This window comes from Ascaphus truei, chromosome 3 (genome assembly GCF_040206685.1).
Source record: "Ascaphus truei isolate aAscTru1 chromosome 3, aAscTru1.hap1, whole genome shotgun sequence".
Classification (NCBI taxonomy): domain Eukaryota; kingdom Metazoa; phylum Chordata; class Amphibia; order Anura; family Ascaphidae; genus Ascaphus; species Ascaphus truei.
In genome coordinates, this window is record NC_134485.1 from 147231519 (window position 1) to 147253584 (window position 22066).

Consider the following 22066-nt stretch of genomic DNA (forward strand, 5'->3'; position numbering starts at 1 on the left):
TGCACTACATAATTCTGTGTATAACGAGGTCGAGAAAGATGTGAATCAAGTGTAGGTAGAGCGCACCCTAAATTGCTTTCCTGGGGCAGGTAATGAACTAGCACCATCTCAGAAGCAAATCACAGACAGGGCTGGGCTATGATCAGTGGAGAATCCGCCTTACAGATTGTTATTTTTCTCTGCTCTGTAGCAAAGAGTCCAGCATTTGGAGGGCGCTGTTTGAAGATTTTTTGGGTAAATATGAAGTGACAAGAGACGGTTCTTATTGTAAGACGTCAGCAGACTGGCGCCAAGCGGCTCTTTAACAAACTGAGCCCCAGTTAATCAGAACAGATCTATAAATGGACCTCTTAAAGGAACATACATAAACAAATCAAGGGTTACGTGTGAAACAATGCAACTTCGTGGAGAGGAATACAATGCAAGACTATATTTGAACCATTTTTTTTATGTTGGTTATGTGTTATGATGGAATGCTCCCATCCCAAATCACACACACACACACACACACACACACACACACACACACACACACACACACACACACACACACACACACACACACACACACACACACACACACACACACACACACACACACACACACACACACACACACACGTTATATTTAATACTTAACATTTCGACTTCAAACTGAACCTTTTCCAAGAGCTCTTAAAAAGGCCACCGTTATGAGCCGAATCGCTGTGTATTAAATACAACATTTTTCAATACTGGAGTGCCTGTCCTATTATATAATTCTGTACTCTACAATACACGGGCGGTATGCACCCTGCATGCTATCTACACTGAAAAATGGGGGTGCCCTATTGTTGGACTGTGTGTATGATATGATATGGAAGCATACATGTCAACCCAGTTCAATGATTACGTGTTTGAAATATTTATTAAGAATTAACATTGCAGCATCTTTAAAGATAGCAGCATATACAAGGCCTTCTTTGTTCTCTATGAAAGACGAACCTCTCATTATTTCCCGTAAAGTGTATCACAAAAGTCCCTTATGTAAATAAATCCTCTTTTTTTTTCTTACTGGAGAGTTGCCTGAAACTCTTCCTATGCTCTAATGAAGAAAACAAAACTCATCAGAGAGGAATTAAGCAAGCTGCAAATGCTGCACTTTTCACCCTACTCTGGAAAATATACACACGAGAAATATGGTGTGGGTGATTCATTTTAGAATATGTGCGTAAATATAGTAAAGATAAAAGAATATTCTCTATTGCAGTGTAATATAATTAAGTAATGTTATAGTAAGTGGATAGCTAAAATAGTTAGCTGACAAGGATGGCCATCACTCACCCCAGTTTTGCCTTAATATTCTGGAAATCCATTCACTTGTGCCTGCTTCCCATCTGAAGAATGCTTCTTTCCTAACTGAACTGTGCAAATGACCTCGGGGGTTGTATTTAAAGCGGCGATGCCTCAAAGTGCACAGAGCAGTCCTTCTCTTGCAGTCCCCCTATACACAGCAGGAGTGGTGTACCCAAACACAACAGGGATATTTGAGAGAGAAACTATACACTGCCAACAACTCTGCTCTGCCTCAGATTTCTTGCAGTGTCTGCCAGTCCATGGAGTTTTCATAAAAGCAACTTAATGCACGGTGGGCCCCACCTCTATCCAGTTTGCATGCATCCTGCTCCTAAGCACAAGGCTGAGTCTATTTCGTTCCAAACTTCTCTCCTATGAACATTGCAGCTTGCACAGGGACATGGAATGTGTTATCCCCTTACAACTTTCCTGCGTAAACCTTCTATAGATCTACAAAACAAAACAATTCTTTTGATGTAGCTACTTAAATACTGTTTAATGAAACAATTTTAGATTTACCGAGAATATATATAAATATATATACATATATTAAGAGAGGCCTGGAAAGTAGATGGCTTTGCACTTAAGAGTGCGGTTTGGATGTGGCTCTCCTGTGGTTTTCATGGGTTTCTATGGACTGCACCCCACTTGCTCCACCCGGGGGCTTCAGTCAGCAATTCACTCCGCTGGAGGAGCTCACTCAGCCGGCAGGGAAATCTGACTCATCCCGGTCAGCAGCACGGAGCTTTTTCAGTGGGTGGGGATTTCTAGCTCTTTCCTTCTGTCATTGGTTAATATTTTACTCTGTTGACATGTTTTCTTACTGCTGATGCTTCCGACACCTTCCTTTTTTTCTCGACCCCCTTTTCTCATCCAGATCTTGGCCTGAGCTGTCAAACCACGCCTATGGAGATCCACAATTGGTCCAAAAAGCGTAAAATCAGCAATCAAGGGGGCTTGGCTCATTAGCAAGGGGATCAGAGCAGGAAGGACATGTGAGATAGTCACAGTTTTACAGAGATCACGACAAGATCTAACCATTTCAACTCAGATCCTACAATATGACCAGCTTCGCTGAGACTTTATTTCCATAGCTTATAATTGTTATTGTTTTGGGATATTTTTTTTAAGGTTTCCAACAACAACAAAAAAGGGAAAGAAAAATAGCTGTTTCTGGGAAGAACTTTCTGTTTCGCCGATTTGTTTGATCAAGTGAGACAAAAATATATAGACATAGATGTATTGAAGATCTCGCACAAGGACTGTGATATTTTACACTGAGACTTTCTAACACCACCACACAAAAAAAGACCCAAGCCTTTTTTTTTTTTTTTTTTTTTAAAGATAAAAAAAGTATTTCTTTGGAAGCTACGATTTTCTCTCCTGGATTTGTGGATGCACTGATGAGAGATCCAGCTTTCCCGGGGACTGCGATGGCGTATCACCCTTTTCACGCTCCCAGACCAGCAGATTTCCCCATGTCTGCTTTCCTAGCAGCGGCTCAGCCTTCCTTCTTCCCGGCTCTGGCTCTGCCTCCGGCTGCTCTGGGCAAACCCCTCACGGACCCCAGCTTGGCTGGAGCCGCAGAAGCTGCTCTCCACGTCTCAGCCCTTGGACATCACCACCAAGCGGCTCATTTGCGCTCGCTCAAAAGCTTGGAGCCTGAGGAGGAGGTGGAGGACGACCCCAAAGTGAACCTGGAAGCCAAGGAGCTTTGGGACCAGTTTCACAAACTAGGCACAGAGATGGTGATCACCAAGTCAGGAAGGTGAGGTGGCATCCCCTTATGCAAAGAAGAGGGATCTTTTAGATGATCAAGTAAATGTGCAATAACAAATTAGATGGGATGCTTTGTTTTAGTGAAACTAAATTGCCAGAAAAAAATGATCTAAGGAATAATTGGAAAATAATAGGTAAACTCGTCAGTCACATTGTGAAACAATCTGATATGGCAGTGTGGTAATATCGATTAATATTATTTATAAATATGTTAGTGTGGTTCTGCTGGTTAGTAGCACTATTACTAACATTGGGGAGAATTATAATAGCAAGGTGCATTGAAAAAAAGAGAAGAAATAAAGAGGCATTACACATATTTATTTTAAAGCGGCGACGAATTGAAAACAGGCATAACAACTGAAATGAATACACTGCAAAATAAAACATGAGTTTAGCCATGCATAAATGTGGCAGATTATTTTCTCCTCCTTTATTATATTTGGAATGCAGAAAATCTCTGGCCAAATTATATCAGCAGCCGTCCTTGGAATTAAGCAGTGCATTTTATATTCGTGTTTCATTTATTTAAAAACAACTTATTTTTGTTTATAAATATTATTAGTATTAAAAATTGGAGAGAGGCAACACGTTTCTATGTTTGTATTTGTAATGCATAGAAAAATACTTCAATGGTTAGTATTTTTCTAAATAATACAGTACTTTTGGTGAGATTGATTTTTTCAGAGATTGTATGAGCAAGTTGCAATGTTCAACACAGATGTTACTATCAGGTCACACAACTGAATGGTATGATTCCCATGTTTGAGACTCATTTGTGTATTTAACTACTGAAACAGCATTTTAAACATATAGCATCTATGAAGATATTGTCATTTTAAAAGTAATTTTTCACGAATACTTATTTATGTTGCAAGTTAATGCGATTGCACGTTTGAAAGCTTTTTGGCATTGATTCCATACCGTGGACATCTGAGCTTGTTTTTGCCAGAAAACAATCTCAGATCTCCTGTGAATATATACAGATCACCCGGATTAAGTCAATTATAAATTATGGCTTTGACAATTTTTGCGTTTTTTCATTGGTCCCTAAACTATAGTATAGAATAAAAAGTAATCTTACAAAGCAAAATTAAATGGCCACACAGCCAAAATACTGACTACATAGTATTACTAGATAACAAAGAAGCAATCCTGAAGTTTAAAGAATGTTACGTTTGCAAGATCTAAAGGGACGTTTAATGTAGGTACGCTTAGACAGAGCTCACATGTTTAATCTATGGATGTCATCAAAATGAGTTTAATTCCCATGTATTAGCTAATTTAGAAAAAAAAATATGTTTCTTGGGTTAGACGGGAAGGCCCAAATTAAGAAATTGTATTATAAACTGTATTCAGAACAATTTACAAATATCACAATCTAATTCAACTCAGTGGTAATCATGGTTCATATCTGTTTGTACCCTTTAAATGTGTTTATGCCTTAAATGACAACGTTACATATGCCCAATGTGTGGCAATTTACTGCTAAATCAGTTTAAGCATTTTTTTAAAAACTTTTTTATGAAAATAAATGTACTCTTTTTTTTCCTAACAGGAGAATGTTCCCTCCATTTAAAGTCAGAGTGAGTGGCCTGGATAAAAAGGCCAAGTACATTTTGTTAATGGATATAGTTGCAGCAGATGACTGTAGGTATAAATTCCATAATTCTCGCTGGATGGTGGCTGGCAAAGCTGACCCTGAGATGCCCAAGCGCATGTATATTCACCCTGATAGCCCTGCCACCGGGGAGCAGTGGATGGCCAAACCTGTTGCATTTCACAAGCTGAAACTCACCAATAATATCTCAGACAAGCATGGCTTTGTAAGTATTAACTATACAACTTTGATCATCTTAAATATTGTTTATTTCATCCAGTGCATTCGATTTTCCTTCATCTTCCAATATGAATTAGGAATGTACTGGCACCAACATATATTTGTATCATTGTAGATAGTATGGAAACAATTAAAGATTCATGTTATTGTACAGTCCACAGACACGGTTATAAATATATAATAAGTTTATGGGCATGCTATTTCCTAACTTCAAGAGTTTATAATTAAAATGGTATACTGGGAAAAACAGAGATTAAGCAATGTAAAATGCTAAGCCTTAAACTAAATTTAAACTGAATAAATATTGTTCATGGATGTATCTTTGATAAAATGTTGAACTTGGCAAAATAGGTAGACACCTTTCTTTAATATGTGTACATTGACACACAAAGCAGTTTACAATTCTTCTTACATTGGTGGCTTCATATACATTGTATTCTTGCTTTGCACATGATTTAAAAAAAGACTATTATAAATACAAGTGAAAACATTAACAGTGTTAAAACGCAAAGCTGTAAAACTGGAGTATTATATATTTTTCAGTTGAGGAAACCTGCAGAAATACCTACATCCCTGCCCGTAGTTTTTCAATTTATTTACAGAATGAATGCTCTGTTCCACTCGTCATACGGTATATTTTGGCAGCATAAAAAAAAACCAACGTGAGTTTTCAGGTTCCCATATAATTCAAGTAGGCACTTAAGAGATTAATAAAAATCTTGTGTTCATTTTCTGAAATGCACAAGCTGCAGCCCTTTTATCTTTATTCTTTATAGGTAAAATCCCCGATCTGAAGAATATTTTAATATAAATTTAGCAAAATAACGATGCCATTATGAGCATACGATTTTTTATTTGTTACATGTAGTATATATCAATATCAATATTTATATATGTGTGTGTATTTGTGTATAATATACGAATGTTAGATGCTATATATATATATATATATATATATATATATATATATATATATATATATATATAACATTCGTATATTTTGAGTCGAATATGAAGATAATACATACACATGGCCGATGTCATGGAGAAGATGTAAACTGAGGCATGACTACTGATAAAAATTCTGTTTAGTTTCCTCCTACGGTAAAATGGGAAAAATATTCCAATGCAGCCAGTGGCTGCTAGATGTTCAATTACTATTATGGTATTATATTGCCATATACCTACCAAGAACATTATATTCTATATATACAGAAATGTTGACCTCCCTATGAAATAAATAAAAGCTGGGTGCTGCCAAGCAATTGTCATAACTGTTTACTTTGACAATATTGTAATTGGTCTTCTTTCTAAAAACTTTGGCTTCTGTAAACTCTTTCTTATTACAATTATAATGCGAGCTTGCAGACGTGCAAACATTGATACATTTAAAAAAATGCTGTTAGAAAATGTTCTTAGTAAGAAGAAACTCTGATAGCTTGTAAAAAAATGTTTAGGATTAAACAAAGCTGCTGAAATGAGGTCATGGAGACAGGGCTGTCTGAGTGGGGTTCAGTGTGAATGGGTAAGCCCTTTAGCCCTGACCCTTGGCGTCTCCCTAGATCACTTAACTTGTGGTGGAGGCGGACATAGGAAGAAGAGAAAATATGGGGCCATTTATTTCAGTCTTTAAGTACTTTTGGCGAATATCCCTTAAGTGTAATTTAGAGGTGGGGTTAGGGCAGCCCATGAAATTGTGCTCTCCAAACAAGTAGCCATGGCTACAGGTGCATCTTAAAGACACAAAGCTTACAGCTGAAAGGTTGGGCACTTTCAACAGTGGAAATAGTTAAAGTACTGCTGCATGTGTAAAAAAAACTTCATACAACACAAATCATATGGATTTAGAGGAAGTAAAATAAACTAACTAGCTGGGCTACTTGCAGTTTCCCCTAGAAATAAAACCCTGCTGTCATGAAATACATGTTTGTTTTCAGTGGGAAAGCTTTTCGGGCTGTTTCTAGTAACTTAACTATTTACTTTTTGCATTTGGTTTTCTTAAACCCCCCTTTCTTTCTAGATAAATTAGAAGCTTCCTGTTATCTTATTAAAGAATATTTGTTTGCCTATCAATGTTAAACACAGTCGTTGTCTCCGCCTTTTGACAAGCATTCAGTAGATAGAAGAGAAAGTTATCCAGTTCTTTTTTGATATGGTAATTAACAGGATTTAGAGACCTTGCTTGACTTTACTTGGCAGTCAATCAGTTCGACAGGCAGTTAGCACCAGACCCAAGTAAATAGGTCTTAGCACCCATGTACAGTGTATACACTCGGAAAACTCACCTGCTTGTGCAGGGAAATGGCCTTTCCCCTTCTAAGTCTTGGAATGGAAAAATGTTTCATTCACTATGACTGATTTATCTAGAACATAAAAAAACACTTTGTGGATGAAGCACTTTTTAAAACATAGTTTCCTAGTAACACACAGCGTATTCAAATGTGCCAAAAAGAAGAGTTAGTGCAGGGCTTTAACTCAAACTGCAATGGCTGAATTATCCTGTATAAGGTGTTCAAGGTAGAGCGGTTCTTCAAGTTTTGATCCAGTTTTGCACTTATGTTGTAATAAACTCACCAGACTTCTCACAGAACGTTTCAAGTAGACTGCAAAGAAATCCACCGTCTTTTATCATCCCTGTGTTATTTTTCTACTGAAGTCAATTGCTCATATGCTTTTTCTATTCCTTCACATTTTGTCAAAATCTTGCAGTACACCTAATTAACCCCCTGACTTCAGGGTGCAAGCAAATCAATGAGTTGCATTAGCCATTACTTTGAGGGTTATCAAATCAATATATAACTGTGTGTCTGTTTTGTCAATGTACACATGCAAATAAATCCTCGCCCTTTCTTATATTCTTCAATGTGTTGCTCATGCTAATATTTTCTTTCCAGGCACAGTCAAAATATTTCTAGCCAATCGGTACTTTTTAAACATTACCAGAGCTATCAGTTTCACCCACATTTATCACATGTTAGATTTGTATACATTTCCCTTATGATAGTGTTTTTAGTTTGTGCTTTAAATCCAAGCATTAGTGATGGCATCAACGCGGATTAGTTTCAATTCTACATTTGTAGCAAACTGTTCGTGCTTCAACGAGTATGTATTTTGATCCCAAACATACACGCATGCATGTTTAAGTGTAAACGCAGATATGCATTCTATATCTAAACATATTCAGTTGATGGAGCCTTGGTGTTTTAATACTAAACATGATGTTTTTAGTGTAGAGAAAAACACACACAAAAGCTTAACGTCTTTAAGATATTCACATAATCTAATGAATGCATTTGCTAAGGTTTCATCTCTTTGGTTAAGATCTGTCGTTCTGGAAGTCCGAATTCTGGCATATTAAATTGGACAGAACGTCATTGATTACAATGCCCATCTGTAGCCAGATTGTGCTAGCCAGCAGAATAGATTTTTAGCAAAAAGGGTTTGCACGCCTGGATGGGAAGTACTGTAACATTTTTGTCCGCCTAGATTTTCATTGATATAACACTATTTAGATCGATTCGTTTTCTGACAGTTTAAACATATTTATTTCACCCAATCATTTTAAACTTTCATTATATAAGGATAGAATTTTGTAACACCAAAACAGGTGATGTTTTCTGACCACAGGCATTTTGCGTTTGTATAAACCCTATTTAAACAGGTCTACAGGTCTCATTGCCGTCTGTGTAAGGCAAATTGAACATATCTGTATATGCACAAATATGTCTCCCTCTGAATTAAATGATGTGTTTGAACGTAAACAATTTCAAATTAGATTGTATTGTGATGTTCAATCAATAAACTATTATCATATTTAAGTCCCAAAACTCCAATCTCTATATGATAGGAAGCGTGTTCCATATTAACTATATATTTCAGAGACTGTTAAATTTAACTCCTTCAGTGTCGGAGGGGCCATCAGCTCACTGCTCTAAAGAGGTTGAGTGTTTTTGGTTACTCTATAACATATTGCAAAATCTGTGAATTTGCACTGTGCTAACAAATGCCAGGTATAAACTCAATGATTGCGCCTTTTCTTGAGTTTTGAAGTTTTTAATGCTTATTTTCAGACTATCCTCAATTCCATGCATAAATACCAGCCCAGATTTCATATCGTGAGAGCCAACGATATTCTGAAGCTCCCATATAGCACCTTCAGGACATATGTGTTCCCAGAGACAGATTTCATAGCAGTCACTGCTTATCAGAACGATAAGGTAAGAGATTGCTTTCTGTTTTCAGATCAGACAGTAAGCACACACCGACAGTATGCGCTGGAAACCATCGCAAACATTATTAGCATACCTTACATGGTACAACAAATAATTATTATGCATTTAAATTAATAATTATTATCAGTTGCAATATTGCTTTCTACATTTTAGTGACGACATAATAAATGTGTGTGATTGTTGGTATTGAAAATTAGGTTTGAAATCAAGCACAAATTATAGCCTTGAAAACAAAACAATTTTTTTCATGTGAACTGTGCTAGATGGACATTTTTAATATCCTTCATCAATTGTAATTGTATACAGTAAAGAATAAATGGTGTGTGTAAAAACATATGAATGCCCTAATTAAGACGTTGTGGTTATATATGATGTGGCTTTCCCGTTTAGTAAGTTGGTTTTCTGCCATTTCAAGCATTAGTCCAATATCCTATTGACATGTTTTCCATGCAGTGCTCTGGGAGTGAACATAACTATGTACATATTAAATTGGCTTTCGCTGTTTTTTTTTTGGCTTGTATATGCCATACAATGGTCATTAAGCCACCCCAACATGAGCATGTAAAAATGTGTTGTGTCCAAAACCCAAGACACACCTTCACCCTTTGCTGCTGATGCTAATTGACAGATCTGTCCGAGGGTCCTGGTGGGCTTGTTTCAATCGTAAAGTTTATGGCAAAAAGTCACAATCGATTAAAGAACACTTATGCTGCAGCAGAGCCGCAAGCTACCCAATGCTGATAGGCAGTGCATCGACTTGCAGACTGGCTTTCTTATTACAACCTCAATTCTGATGGCTAAATCAATCTAACTCGGTATACTGAAGGTGCTTTTTATTTATTTTTTTACAAAACTTCTCCAATTATTTTATAATACGAGCTACAACTACTTCATAATATAATATTTTAAACTGATTATTAAAGTAAGAGATAATGACTTTAATTCCAAAGGCCATGGAGTTGTAATTTTTTCGGTGTATACAAATCCTTGAATACATAATATTACTGAATTGTATGTCTTCGATGATAATAACAATACAAAAAATGTATATCTATCTATCTATCTATCTATCTATCTATCTATCTATCTATCTATCTATCTATCTATCTATCTATCTATCTAATCTATCTATCCTTAAAAAATCTACACATATATTACACAATTTAGATGGATAATATTATTGATAATAACAATAATCCCTGAAGTTAAGATATTATACATATTTAGGTAAATCATGACTTTTAAATGTACACAATGTTCTAGGTATTTTATGTTTCCTTGTGGGCAAAAATACCTCCACTGAGCGTTATAGCAAAGTAAAATGGTTCTCGAAAATAACTTAAAAGCAAAAAAACCCACAAAAATCTGTTTGAACAAACATAACATGAAGAAAACCAGACATGCATTTTTAAAGATGGCATCTGATGGGGACATATTTCAAAAGTATGAATTATTAATTGACCTAATGTCCCCTGCACCATCAGTCTTATGTGAGAGATAAGAATAGCTTTTAACCAACACAGCAATGTTTAGTCGCCATCTTTCCTCCTGGGGGCCCTGAAAAATAACTTCCTATCATTAAAACTCTATTAATAATTCAAGCCAAACCTCAGCATCATTTTTAATAAAGCATGTGGCGTGTTAAACCATGGACTCTGTGTATTCTAAACTGTTTGAAAGAGAACCTAGGCAAGGCACATGCCTACTCACTATTTGAACTATTTAGGGATTAAAGACTATAATATATTTATTTAGCTAAAATGTATGTGAAGTTTGTCAAGAAGTATTTAAACCGTGTGTACCATTTCACAAAGATATAATCTAAAAGGGCGAACTATATTGTGTGTAACCTTTTAACTATTTCGGTTCTGCATGGTCTTTGAATTCTCTTATCCTTTTATCCTGCTCAGTGGCAAAGGCTTCACATGCACCTAAGAGCTGAAAGGAGTAATCATATCTCCGGCTCAGATGAGGTTAAATAATACTTAATAATAAGAGGGTGGTAGGATTTCGACTGATTTTCACAAATTAATCATTTTTTTTAATTCTTTTAACCCCCCCCCCCCCCTCAGATCACACAGCTCAAAATTGATAATAATCCATTTGCTAAAGGATTTAGAGACACAGGCAATGGAAGACGAGAAAAAAGGTATGCAATCAAAATAGATATTTATAATATGCAATCACAGAAGGGGTTAGATTTGCAACTTGCTATTTTAGTTATCATAGTAAGTAATAATAGTGGCTTCAGCGATGTTAGATACATGGGGGCATTTTAAAGGTGTTTTCTAGATTATGGAATCTTTCTTTCAGACATTAGTCTCATAATGGTTATAATCGGTGCATGCAGTGCTTAATTGTTTGTTTTTATAATAAGGAAACAGTTGACTCTTCCCTCCCTGCGGATGTATGAAGAGCAATGCAAAGCAGACAGAGATGGGGTAGAATCTGATGCCTCTTCCTGTGATCCTGCCTCAGGCAGGGACAATCTGCACTCTCCCCTGAGTACTGAGCCGAGTCCACTAAGACTAAACCGCAGTAATAGAGGTAATTGCTGTTGTATCCAGTGCATCTTGTACTGTCAAACCCATGATTATACGGCGCTTTGCATGAAAAGACTGTAGAACTAGGCTATAGCTCTACTGACCCATAATTCTTATAATGTTACTACTACTACTATTACTACTACTACTACTACTACTACTACTACTACTACTACTACTACTACTACTACTACCTATACTTATAACAGCAACACATAAATGGAAGTCTGGAGTTCTATTTTCAAAGGGTGTCTTTCACCAGTATTAGACACTGGGAATTATAGGGTATACTGTTTATTTTAAAGCCTGGCAACATGTTCAGATCATACTGTATAGTGAATACTATTGTCAATAAGATTTAAATATCTTACAGTCACGTTTGTTAAACAATATTTCCAGCAGTTGTCATAACATCGTTGTAAACTGAATTTGCATTGAATCAAAAATATCATATTTAAAATAGATTTTTACTTAGAGATAAGCGATTCTATTTCATTTAAAAATGTTTTGATTGCTTTAGATGGTATTGTGTTATATGTAAAACTTTCCACATTAACGTATCTATGAGCCAACTTTATGGTGTTCTTTTAAGGTAATGTGACAAATTGGATCGTTCAAACTTGAAGCAACACCCGTAGGTTGCAAGCAACATCACAAGAAGGAAGTTATATTTAATTTTAAAAAAACTTACATTTCTGCAACATGAGTTTTACATCCAATTGTATTTTGTACACATGGCACTTTGATTTATCCTACACGATATCATGAGGAATCGCAATTGAAATGTTTTTTCTTTATCATTTTAATATAACCCGGACATCCCAGCGAATTAAGTATGTAACGCTTTCTAAAAATCAACGGGTTGTAACATGAAAATAAAATTGCAAGTGCTAGATGTAAGAGGCCTAATCTTATATCCAATACCGACAAACCATGGTACACAGAGCTGTGCTTTATCTTATACAGTAGCATGCTTTATATGGCTTTTGTGTTCTACACAATGCAATAACTATGTGATTCAGTTATATTTTCTGGAAAACATTATAGGGACTCTGGGGGACAATTGATTAATAACACTAAAATAATATTCTTATCAAAGTCTAAATTCCATACATATTTATATTTTCTTCTACACTAACACTATACTCAGCTGGTATCTAATACTGTTTACATTATAGATGATGCCACAGTTAGTATTTTGATCACCAGATAGTTTATTCTTTTCTAGCTAAAATCTATCTTCAGAATAAAAGATTTGATGAGAGCATTTAGAATATTACACTTTAAACTCCAGCAAAATCGAAGATCGTAAAAAAAGATACACCATGTCCTTATTCACCCCGCCCACCTACCCTCCATCACCACTTTCGCTTTCCCCCTTTTGTATCCCTCAACCCCCCTCTCCAATGTTATATGCATATTTCCAAATTCTGTAATGTTATCTGTTGTTGTTTAATAAAATAAATAAAAATAAAAAGTTGAAAAAAATAGATACAAAAAAACAAAAAACAAGATTGTAGTAAGAATATACATAGAAAGAATGAACCGTTCACTGCCTGGTGGCACAAGAGCAGAATGCAGTGTAAGAAGTGAATGCACTCCACAAAGACAAATTGAACAAGAAAATAGTCCGTATTCGGTTTTCTTTTCATTGCAATAATATAACCATTATTTAAAACCTAATTCTGTAATCAATGAACATAGTGAAAGTTTTAACACAAATACTTTGAAACAGAATATTTTATACGTTTGTAGATACATTTCCTATTATACACGTTCATAGATTAAATTCATTTGATATACTGAAATGTTAAAGCATGTTTTTCCATCTGCCATTAGGGAGCAACCAGCAAAGTCATTAGGCAGCAAACATATCACTAGTATAGTGATATGGAATCATATCCCCCTGCTCTTGGATTATGTACACGGTGGCATTAAAATGCAATTTGTATTTTTTTTAGACGAGAAATTCAGTGTAGACAGCGATCAAGAGCTAGAAAGGCGTGAAGTGAAATCTGCAAGAAGAAACAGCCCAGGTGCATCTACACCCAGCAGCCCCAGGCTGGAAGAAAGAGTCAAGGAGAAACCCAGCCCCGAGAAGAAAACAGAGCTACTTGTATCCCGCAAGGACAGTGAGAGTTTATTCAGTGCCCGGAGCTCAGAGAAGGACAAACTGGAGAGCAGAAGGAAAGAGGAATCCAAAAAGGATGCTGAGTGTGGAAGTTTAAGTAAAGAGACCTTTTCACCTCTGATGGTACAGACTGAAAGCCCACCACACTTGAGTGCCAGTCACTTGCAGAGTTTAGCTCTGTCTGGCCTACACGGGCAGCAGTTTTTCAACCCCTTGAATGCCGGACAGCCCTTCTTCATCCATCCAGGACAATTTGCAATGGCTCCCGGGGCTTTCTCAGCCATGGGTATGGGACATTTATTGGCCTCTATGACATCAGGTAGCGGTCTGGAAAATGGAGCTTTAGCCTCAGTCCAAGCGGCAGCAGGGGCAGCTACCCCTTTCCCCTTTCACCTTTCCCAGCACATGCTGGCCTCTCAGGTAAGACACTAACTGTATTATTTCTTTAAATAAGATAACAATGTTTTGCTGTTGTAACATTGTGTTCTTAGCTCCTGCTTCATGGACTTTTTTTTACATTGCAGAACAGATTTACAAAGTAGCTTGATCACAACAAAAATACATTCTTGCACTATACCCACACTGTCCTTTAGAAATAGCTAAAATACAAATAAAATGTCCTTTTTCTTGAATGAGTGATGTAAATCGAGGTTGACAGTCTTTCTCCATTTGCAGTAGAAATAGAGCTCAATTTAAGTCTTTGGCAAACAGGCGTTTTGTAACCTTTTGATTTTCTAGTTGAGTGAACTTGATACCGAGTTTTCAAATATCTTTCGGCATTTTCACTGTCTCTTAGAAATGGACCTGGTGGTCTTATTGATGTAGGATTCAATTTCGGATCAAGTCAAAATGAACTGTTCAGCCGACTCTGCTAACTCTAGCCAGAGTAAGACTGGAAAATCTCTGTTACTGGATACCTGAGTTCATATAATCTACTTTAATTTGGAGTAATATTTTGATTACATTTGTATCCTAATCCACATATGGCAATAAATAGCATCAACTTTTTATTTTATAACAGTAGAAAACAATTTACTTGCATCTTTTTTCTTGTATAAGCCTTGATTGCTGTATTTCAGTATGCATTATTAAATTAAAATAGTATCATGCTCTGCATGCTGACAGTAATAATCACACACGTGTGTGTGTGTGTGTGTGTATGTGTGTGTGTGTGTGTGTATATGTACATATATACACACACACACAAGAAGAATGTATTATTTAGTAGTTTATTCTTCCTTTGGAATTTCAAAGTATTCGCAGGATCATAAAATAAATTTGTTATAGTTGTTTTACCCGACCTTTTTGTGGTAGACTTTTTAATGAAACCCCAGAGGATAATATTAACTAACCTTCACATAGAGATGTTGATTAGTGCTGTATGAGCGCTGGTATGAGTTGCCTCTAATATTGAGTACCAATGAAGGAATATTTGATTTTAAAAGTTTTAAAAAGTGAACAATAAAAATATTAGCACCTCTTAGGCATAGCATGTACTAATGTAAGAATTATAAGGGGTAAAGCACATCCATGTCGTATTAATATATATATTTTTTCACTAGAGATCATGAATTGACTATTAGCTTCTTATTTTGACAAATTAGACACTTTTCAAGTGGCAACAGTAATATTACATAGTTACATAGTATAATATTCGTATGCAAATATATTTTAACGTAGTTAGCACTTAAGAAAAAAAATCAGACTTTTATAGTTACCTATTTTATTATGTCCTCGAATGCACTGTGTATATAATACATACATTTTCATAAATTAGAAATACTTCATAGTAAACAAATGATTTTCAGATTTGAAAGTACAAAGAAGTCGGTGCATTTAAGTACAAAGACTTAATTTGATTGAGAAAAGAAAGATAGTTTTTTTTAAAGGAAGGCAAACTTTCGAAAGCAATTGAGGGGCGGGGGGTGTAATGCAGCAAGGAGTATTATGTACTATCTCTGTGCCATCGCTTATTCAGACCCTACCCCTTCTGTCCCAAACAGAGCAACAGTTATGTAAAACATTAATAAAAGGCAAATGTATATATTTTTTACATTTTAACGATATTATGAGGTTTACAGAATGCAGTCATGCTTATTTATGTGTGTTCCTTTCTGTCACACCTGTTCTTACCTGTGTTTGCACGGTGTTTCTAGAAATAGAAGTCCCATTAAGGGTGTGTAAATAAATATTAATGTCTGTCTTCTCTTTTCTAGGGGATTCCAATGCCCACTTTTGGAGGGCTGTTTCCTTATCCTTATACATACATGGCTGCAGCTGCGGCAGCAGCTTCTGCCATGCCAGTGAGCAGCGCTGCCAGCACTATGTCAAGGAACCCATTCCTCAGCAGCACTCGGCCTCGACTTCGCTTTAACCCATACCAAATCCCAGTGACCATTCCTCCCAGCACTAACCTCCTGACCACTGGATTGCCAGCTAGCCTCAATCCTGGCTCAGAGAGTTCCAAACCTGGCAGCAGTAGGGAATCCAGCCCCATCCCAGATACTGCGGTCCACAAAAGTAGCACCCATAGGTCCCACTCAAATTCCCTCTCCCCCAAGACTTCAATGAAGGATTCAATAAATGAGTTGCAGAACATCCAGAGACTGGTCAGTGGTTTGGAAAGCCAGAGAGAGGTCTCGCCTGGCAGGGAGACAGCAAAGTGACTGGCAGATGCTGCCATTCACCTGAGCCACAAGGGCTGAAAAGCACTGGGATTTTGTACAGCACAGTATAACTATTTATTGAAAAGGGGCAGCGATCAAAGAAGAAACTTGTACTCCTATAACCACACACTGAAACCCCACCAAGTATGAAGGTTTGAGAAGAATGAAATAAAAATACGTTTTATTCAATGTAGAAATAAAAGGATACATCTTCACAACATGGATTGAGAACAGTCTTTATAGGGACATCAAGAACTCATATTATAATAGTGCTATTGTGAAGGATCACCCCTTTTATTCACAACAGGAGTAATGGCCTAAGAATGCAAAGACTCAATGTAAGAGATGATGGGACAGAGGGTAGAAAGACATTCCTTAGAATTCTTCTTGAAAGGGTGGTTATAGGGGGTTTGTTTAAAATTGACTCTTGCAAACACTAGCCAGATATGAAGTAAAGCTAATCGGATTGTGAATACAAAATAATTACAAAAAATACATAAAACTAATGTTGCATTGACAAAAGATGCTATCCTTAGCTAAACTCACACATTAAACGGCATAGTTCACCAAATCAGAAAGCTGGTACACTATTAGGTGCTTATCTACCTGTGTGCCAGAGATATTTATGAAAAATAGTAATTTGTGTAAATAAGCTATAATGATCCCAAAATATGCAAATTGGTATTAATTTATTCAGAGTTGTACATGGTGTGTACATAATATTTAGAGATTAATTCAATGCATTTCATTTTCTCTTTTTTTTCCTTCAATTTACATGATACATATATATTGTAAATGAAAACCTATTTAGCTCTTTGTGATTGAAGGAGATATGGTTTCTTTAACTGTGTTTTTAATATTGTTTATCCCGCCTGTTGTTTAGGACAATCATGTGCCATTGTTACATTCAGAAAATATTACGTTTTTAAAGGACTTTAAACGAAAAATAAATCCACTATGTAATTTACAGAGCGGGGTAGAAAATGCAGGAATAAACCTCAGGTTTTTGTTTTCACTCCAATACAATAAAAGTTTAATTATCACAAACTGTGCTATATATATATATTTTTTTTTAAATACATGATTTGAAATGTGCTGGTTATTCGGGTATCTATCTGTTCATTTTTTTTGAAGACTTCTCACATCTTTCAATAAAAAACATTGAAATAACATTGTTTCTTGTCCTTATTGACCTTATGAATGGTTGATCCATGGGTATCTATTTTATTCTGTGTTCATGTTTTTATTTTTTTTATCAATTTCTGTTAACATACCGCTTAAAAATGTGTAAACCGTCCACTATTACAAATATACATTACATCATTGGTATTTTCCTTGTTCAAGGTTTACGAAAAACATATTTGTCTTACTTTGGTGGGTACAAATAAATATTGATGCTACCAACTATATTTCGAATGATGTCATCACATTTTGGATTTCGTCGGCAATAGTAATTGTAGCTACTTTTTAACAGATTACAACAATGAAAAACATTTTAGGTACAGGAACTGAACAAGTAGTTCAATATAAATTTAGAAAAATCAAGTAAACATTTTTGGGTCTTTTGACTGCATAACTGGAGAATAAAATAGCACCAGATCTAACCGAGTAATATTTTGACACATTACACATTTGCGTGCTATGAGTTCTTTTTGTTTTAATAAATGGTGGTAGTAGGTTTTGATAACGTTTTGCAGCCTGAAACTTTGACAAATGCTGTGTCACATCTGTACCTACAAAAAGTCTTACACATTTCCATGTAAAAAAGTTGCAATGCTGCTTTTTCATGCATTCTGCATAAGGTATTTCAGAAAATATCAATATCCTATCCCGAAATAAACCAACCGCTAAAGTATAACTTTTGGTCATGCATGGATTGAGTAAATTTAGAACCTTCGAAAATAACATGCATCCCAGACATGGTTCCTGTATTGAGTCCTGGCCAGTTTTGTATATGTTAGTTATTATTTTCAATTAGAGGATGTGTAGGGAATCTGTTATAAATCGTTGATGCCTGCATTTAATTTCGACCAGGAAAAATTAAAATGCTTCCATGCATATAAACATCCGTTTTATATTATTGCTATGTAAAATATAGTAACACTTTTATATGAAGAGACAGTGGATTCGGTTTCCAATCCACTAAAGTACTTCCAAGTATTCCTTACTTGATTATTCCTAGTAAGAATGATGACAAAATGAACCCTTAGGCAGGATATGTTTTTTTTGCACGGGGCAGCTTACGTGTAATTTTCAAGTGTTTCCTCTATTTTGGGGATAAAGGAAACATATGATTTGTTTTCAAAATGTACCAAATACAGTACATCTCATGTTGTAATGTATGTCTAAGAGAAATGAAGTCGGAAACATTACTTTGTAAAAATTATTAATCCACATCAGATACCAGGCTAAGAATAGGCCAGTGAAGAAAAACAAAATAGATTTATACAATATTATGGTTCTATATTTAATTTAATATAAAGTAAACAAAAAAAAGTGTTGTTGGTGTTGTTCTAAAACATTTAAACCCTACCATCACAATGTTTAAATCCACATGAAATAGTGGCACTATTTTGCTTACATGTATAAATTTAAGAAAATATTAAACATACTCATTCTCTAGTTCATTCTCATTCTCTAGTTGTAATGTATATTACAGAAATAGATATTTTGATTTCTTGAGATTGTGAAAATCACTTAAGGAAAACAAGGATGATAAGCTTGATTATAGCCAAAAACAGTAAGGGAGGTGTATCAAGGCAAAGGTTGTGCAATTCTAGGGCAAAACAATCAGATTAATGAAGGAAAAAATGTAATTGATTTCAATTACATCTTTGGTACATTCCAATGTTTGCCTTGATACACGGGGGGATGTATTAATGTAAAGAAAGTGCATATAGAAGTTTGCTTTGACACTGTGTTCCATTTTCTGCTTGTGTTTGCGTCATACTGGGCATAGCAGATTCCTTTTGCGCAAATACAGAGATGCAACGTTTGATACATCTCATTAAAATCTGTGCATCATGTAACTCCTATTGACACTACCCAAATTGCCCGCTGACGCACACTGTTCAAAGCTTGGAGCAAAGATCTTAATACATTGACTCATAGAGATGCAAGATAAAAAGTATGCAATTTTCATCAATTTTGCTTCAAATTTACATTGATACATCATCCCCAATTACCCTTAAATACAAATAGTATATAAGTGATTGTACCTAATAGCAAAACAACTTTAAGGTTGGCAAAGAATACAACAGACTGGAAAATAAGAGGGATAAAATACAAAGAATTCAAAGAGAGTATAAATATACTACCTGTAATGAAAAACACGAAGTTTTTAAACAAATTTTTTTTTACACACTTTCACTTTGGTAAAGCAAACTATATCAATAATGTATTTTCTTCTTCTTCTTCTTGCTACATCCATCCATTGTATATATCTTATTACAATCCACTCGCAGGTTTCTTTATTTTTTTTCAAGAGTCCCTAACCAGAGTCATTTTACAGACAGCCCTGTAATTAGGAGGCTTAAGCAACAAAACATTTTGAAGTGGTCCAGTTTGTTAAACCTAATATCTCAAGAGAACGGGAGGTCCATTTTTTCGGCTTGAAGTATAACTTCATGGCTTTATGGTAAAGCAATAAATGACGACACAAACAACCCTTTTCCTCACCAATCATATCTTTCTTATTTGAGGGGAGATTTATTAGTCAAACTCAAACAACAACAAAAAAATTCACTTACTGGACTCCTTGAACTAAAATTATAAGATTAGGGCGCCCTCTGCTGGTTTTAAAACACTTATTTACATTCTTCTGTGTGTTGTGTTGAAGCAAACCATATCTTACTTATTAGTTCTTTAGATTTTATAACTCGTTAATAGTTAATTTGCTTTTTAAATGAGTGAATTTCCAAAACTAATTTTTTGGGAATGTAAATTATTTTATGTAATAAATGCACTTTTAAAACAGTCATGATGTTTGATATAAACAATAATAACTTTATTTAATTTCATTGCTGGATAGAGGGGCATTACTTTTTTCCTCGAATAATATTAATATTGGAATATATGAAAGAAAAGTTGCAGCCTATTATGTCAGCCTGTTAACAAGTCTATAAGCGTTTGAGAGTCGAAACTCTGAAACTGACATGACAAAACTGTAAACCACCTCTGGAGTGCCTTGCAGTATTATAAATCGTAGGTTAGAAACATACATTTTATGACTACATTAAGGGCATAAAATATCTGAAAAAAAGAATAAAAAACAAAGTATTCCATGACAAAATATGCATGATTCTATTGATCAATTCCATTGATAATGTCCCTCATAATAAGTAGCTTCTAATTCGTAATCATACTCTGGAGGCGGATATTTTAATCAAACTATCTTAGTTCCATTCATAAAGTTTATTGTATGCAGGGCCGCTTTATACATTAGGCTGACTAGGCACAGTGCCTAGGGCCTACAAACCTTTTAGGGCCTACAATATTTCACTTGAAAAAATACCTAAACAAAAAGAAAATCACAAAATAAGAGAAAACAGCAAATTTTAATTTAAAATGCCTTCGAAGTATCGATACCTTTAAATATCGAAACAAAAGTATCGATGCCAAATATCGCTACTATCGAAAGAAACAAGCAAACGATGAAATTAGCATAAAAATGAGTAAAACTATCAGACACACAGGCTTCTAGAAATAAAAGTGCCTAGGGCCTACGAAGGTCTTAAAACGGACCTGATTATATGTATTCTACTATGTCTATGGCGAGTCGATATATGGGAAATTAATAGAAGTTATAGCATAAGGAGTTCATTGATGCAATATCATAATGATACATATAAGGCTTTGCTCCCTGTTTTACAATCCTAAGGGATAGATCATCAGAAGGTCGTCACATTTTTAACATGCTGTTATCTATTTTTAATATATCGAAATCTGTAACGCATATATCCTCAAAAGTGCTTAGCGCTACGATGTTCAGTAATTTTTCTTAAATATAAGGGAACAATACATTTTAACGGACTTTAGGCTTACTCATATGCAAATCATATGTTAATTAGCAGTTTAACTAACAACTGAGATCCTCAGACTTCTGTTAATATTAGCACATGTCTTAGTAACCCAAGTGATTCAGAATGGCGCTTAAAACATAGTGCATATAGTATCTAAGTGCAATTTAGTGTGAATAATTAATAAAACAGTGTAAGGTGAAGTAACAAAATTCTCAACCTCCAAAAGGGAATTGTAAGGATTCCCTAACAAGTATGGACATCCAGGATATGAAGGGAGCAATGGTCAGGAACACCCCAAAAGAAAAGAAAATATATGGTGCAAAAACCAATTACAATACAATACAAATCAATTATACAATTCCCTATTCAATTCCTAAAGCCAAACCATTGCCAAAAGAATTCTAATTGAAAGTAACCACCATCATTCTAATCTAACTACCAGAAATAAGCCATTACAAATAACCTGTAACATTATTCACACCAATGACAAAATCAAGCTGATAAATACATTAGCCATACATG

General features: G+C 35.3%; 2 protein-coding genes across 5 annotated transcripts in view; one reads left to right on the top strand and one right to left on the bottom strand.

Moving 5' to 3' along the window:
* The window catches only part of LOC142489230 (uncharacterized), a 138033-nt gene extending 135418 nt beyond the window's left edge, over positions 1-2615 (bottom strand). Inside the window, exon 1 of one of the 4 annotated variants that reach the window (XM_075589637.1) lies at positions 1324-2615. The gene's annotated coding sequence lies outside the window, so the exon portion shown is untranslated. The remainder of the gene's footprint in view (positions 1-1323) is intronic. The other 3 variants (XM_075589635.1, XM_075589636.1, XM_075589633.1) reach the window with 3 other exon arrangements.
* On the top strand, positions 2019-17693 carry TBX2 (T-box transcription factor 2). Its single transcript, XM_075589632.1, has 7 exons — positions 2019-3103; positions 4670-4937; positions 9022-9168; positions 11256-11332; positions 11561-11730; positions 13688-14277; positions 16074-17693. The coding sequence occupies exons 1-7, from the start codon at positions 2739-2741 to the stop codon at positions 16521-16523; spliced, it is 2067 nt and encodes a 688-aa protein (XP_075445747.1). The 5' UTR covers positions 2019-2738; the 3' UTR covers positions 16524-17693.
* Positions 17694-22066: the final 4373 nt, after the last annotated feature.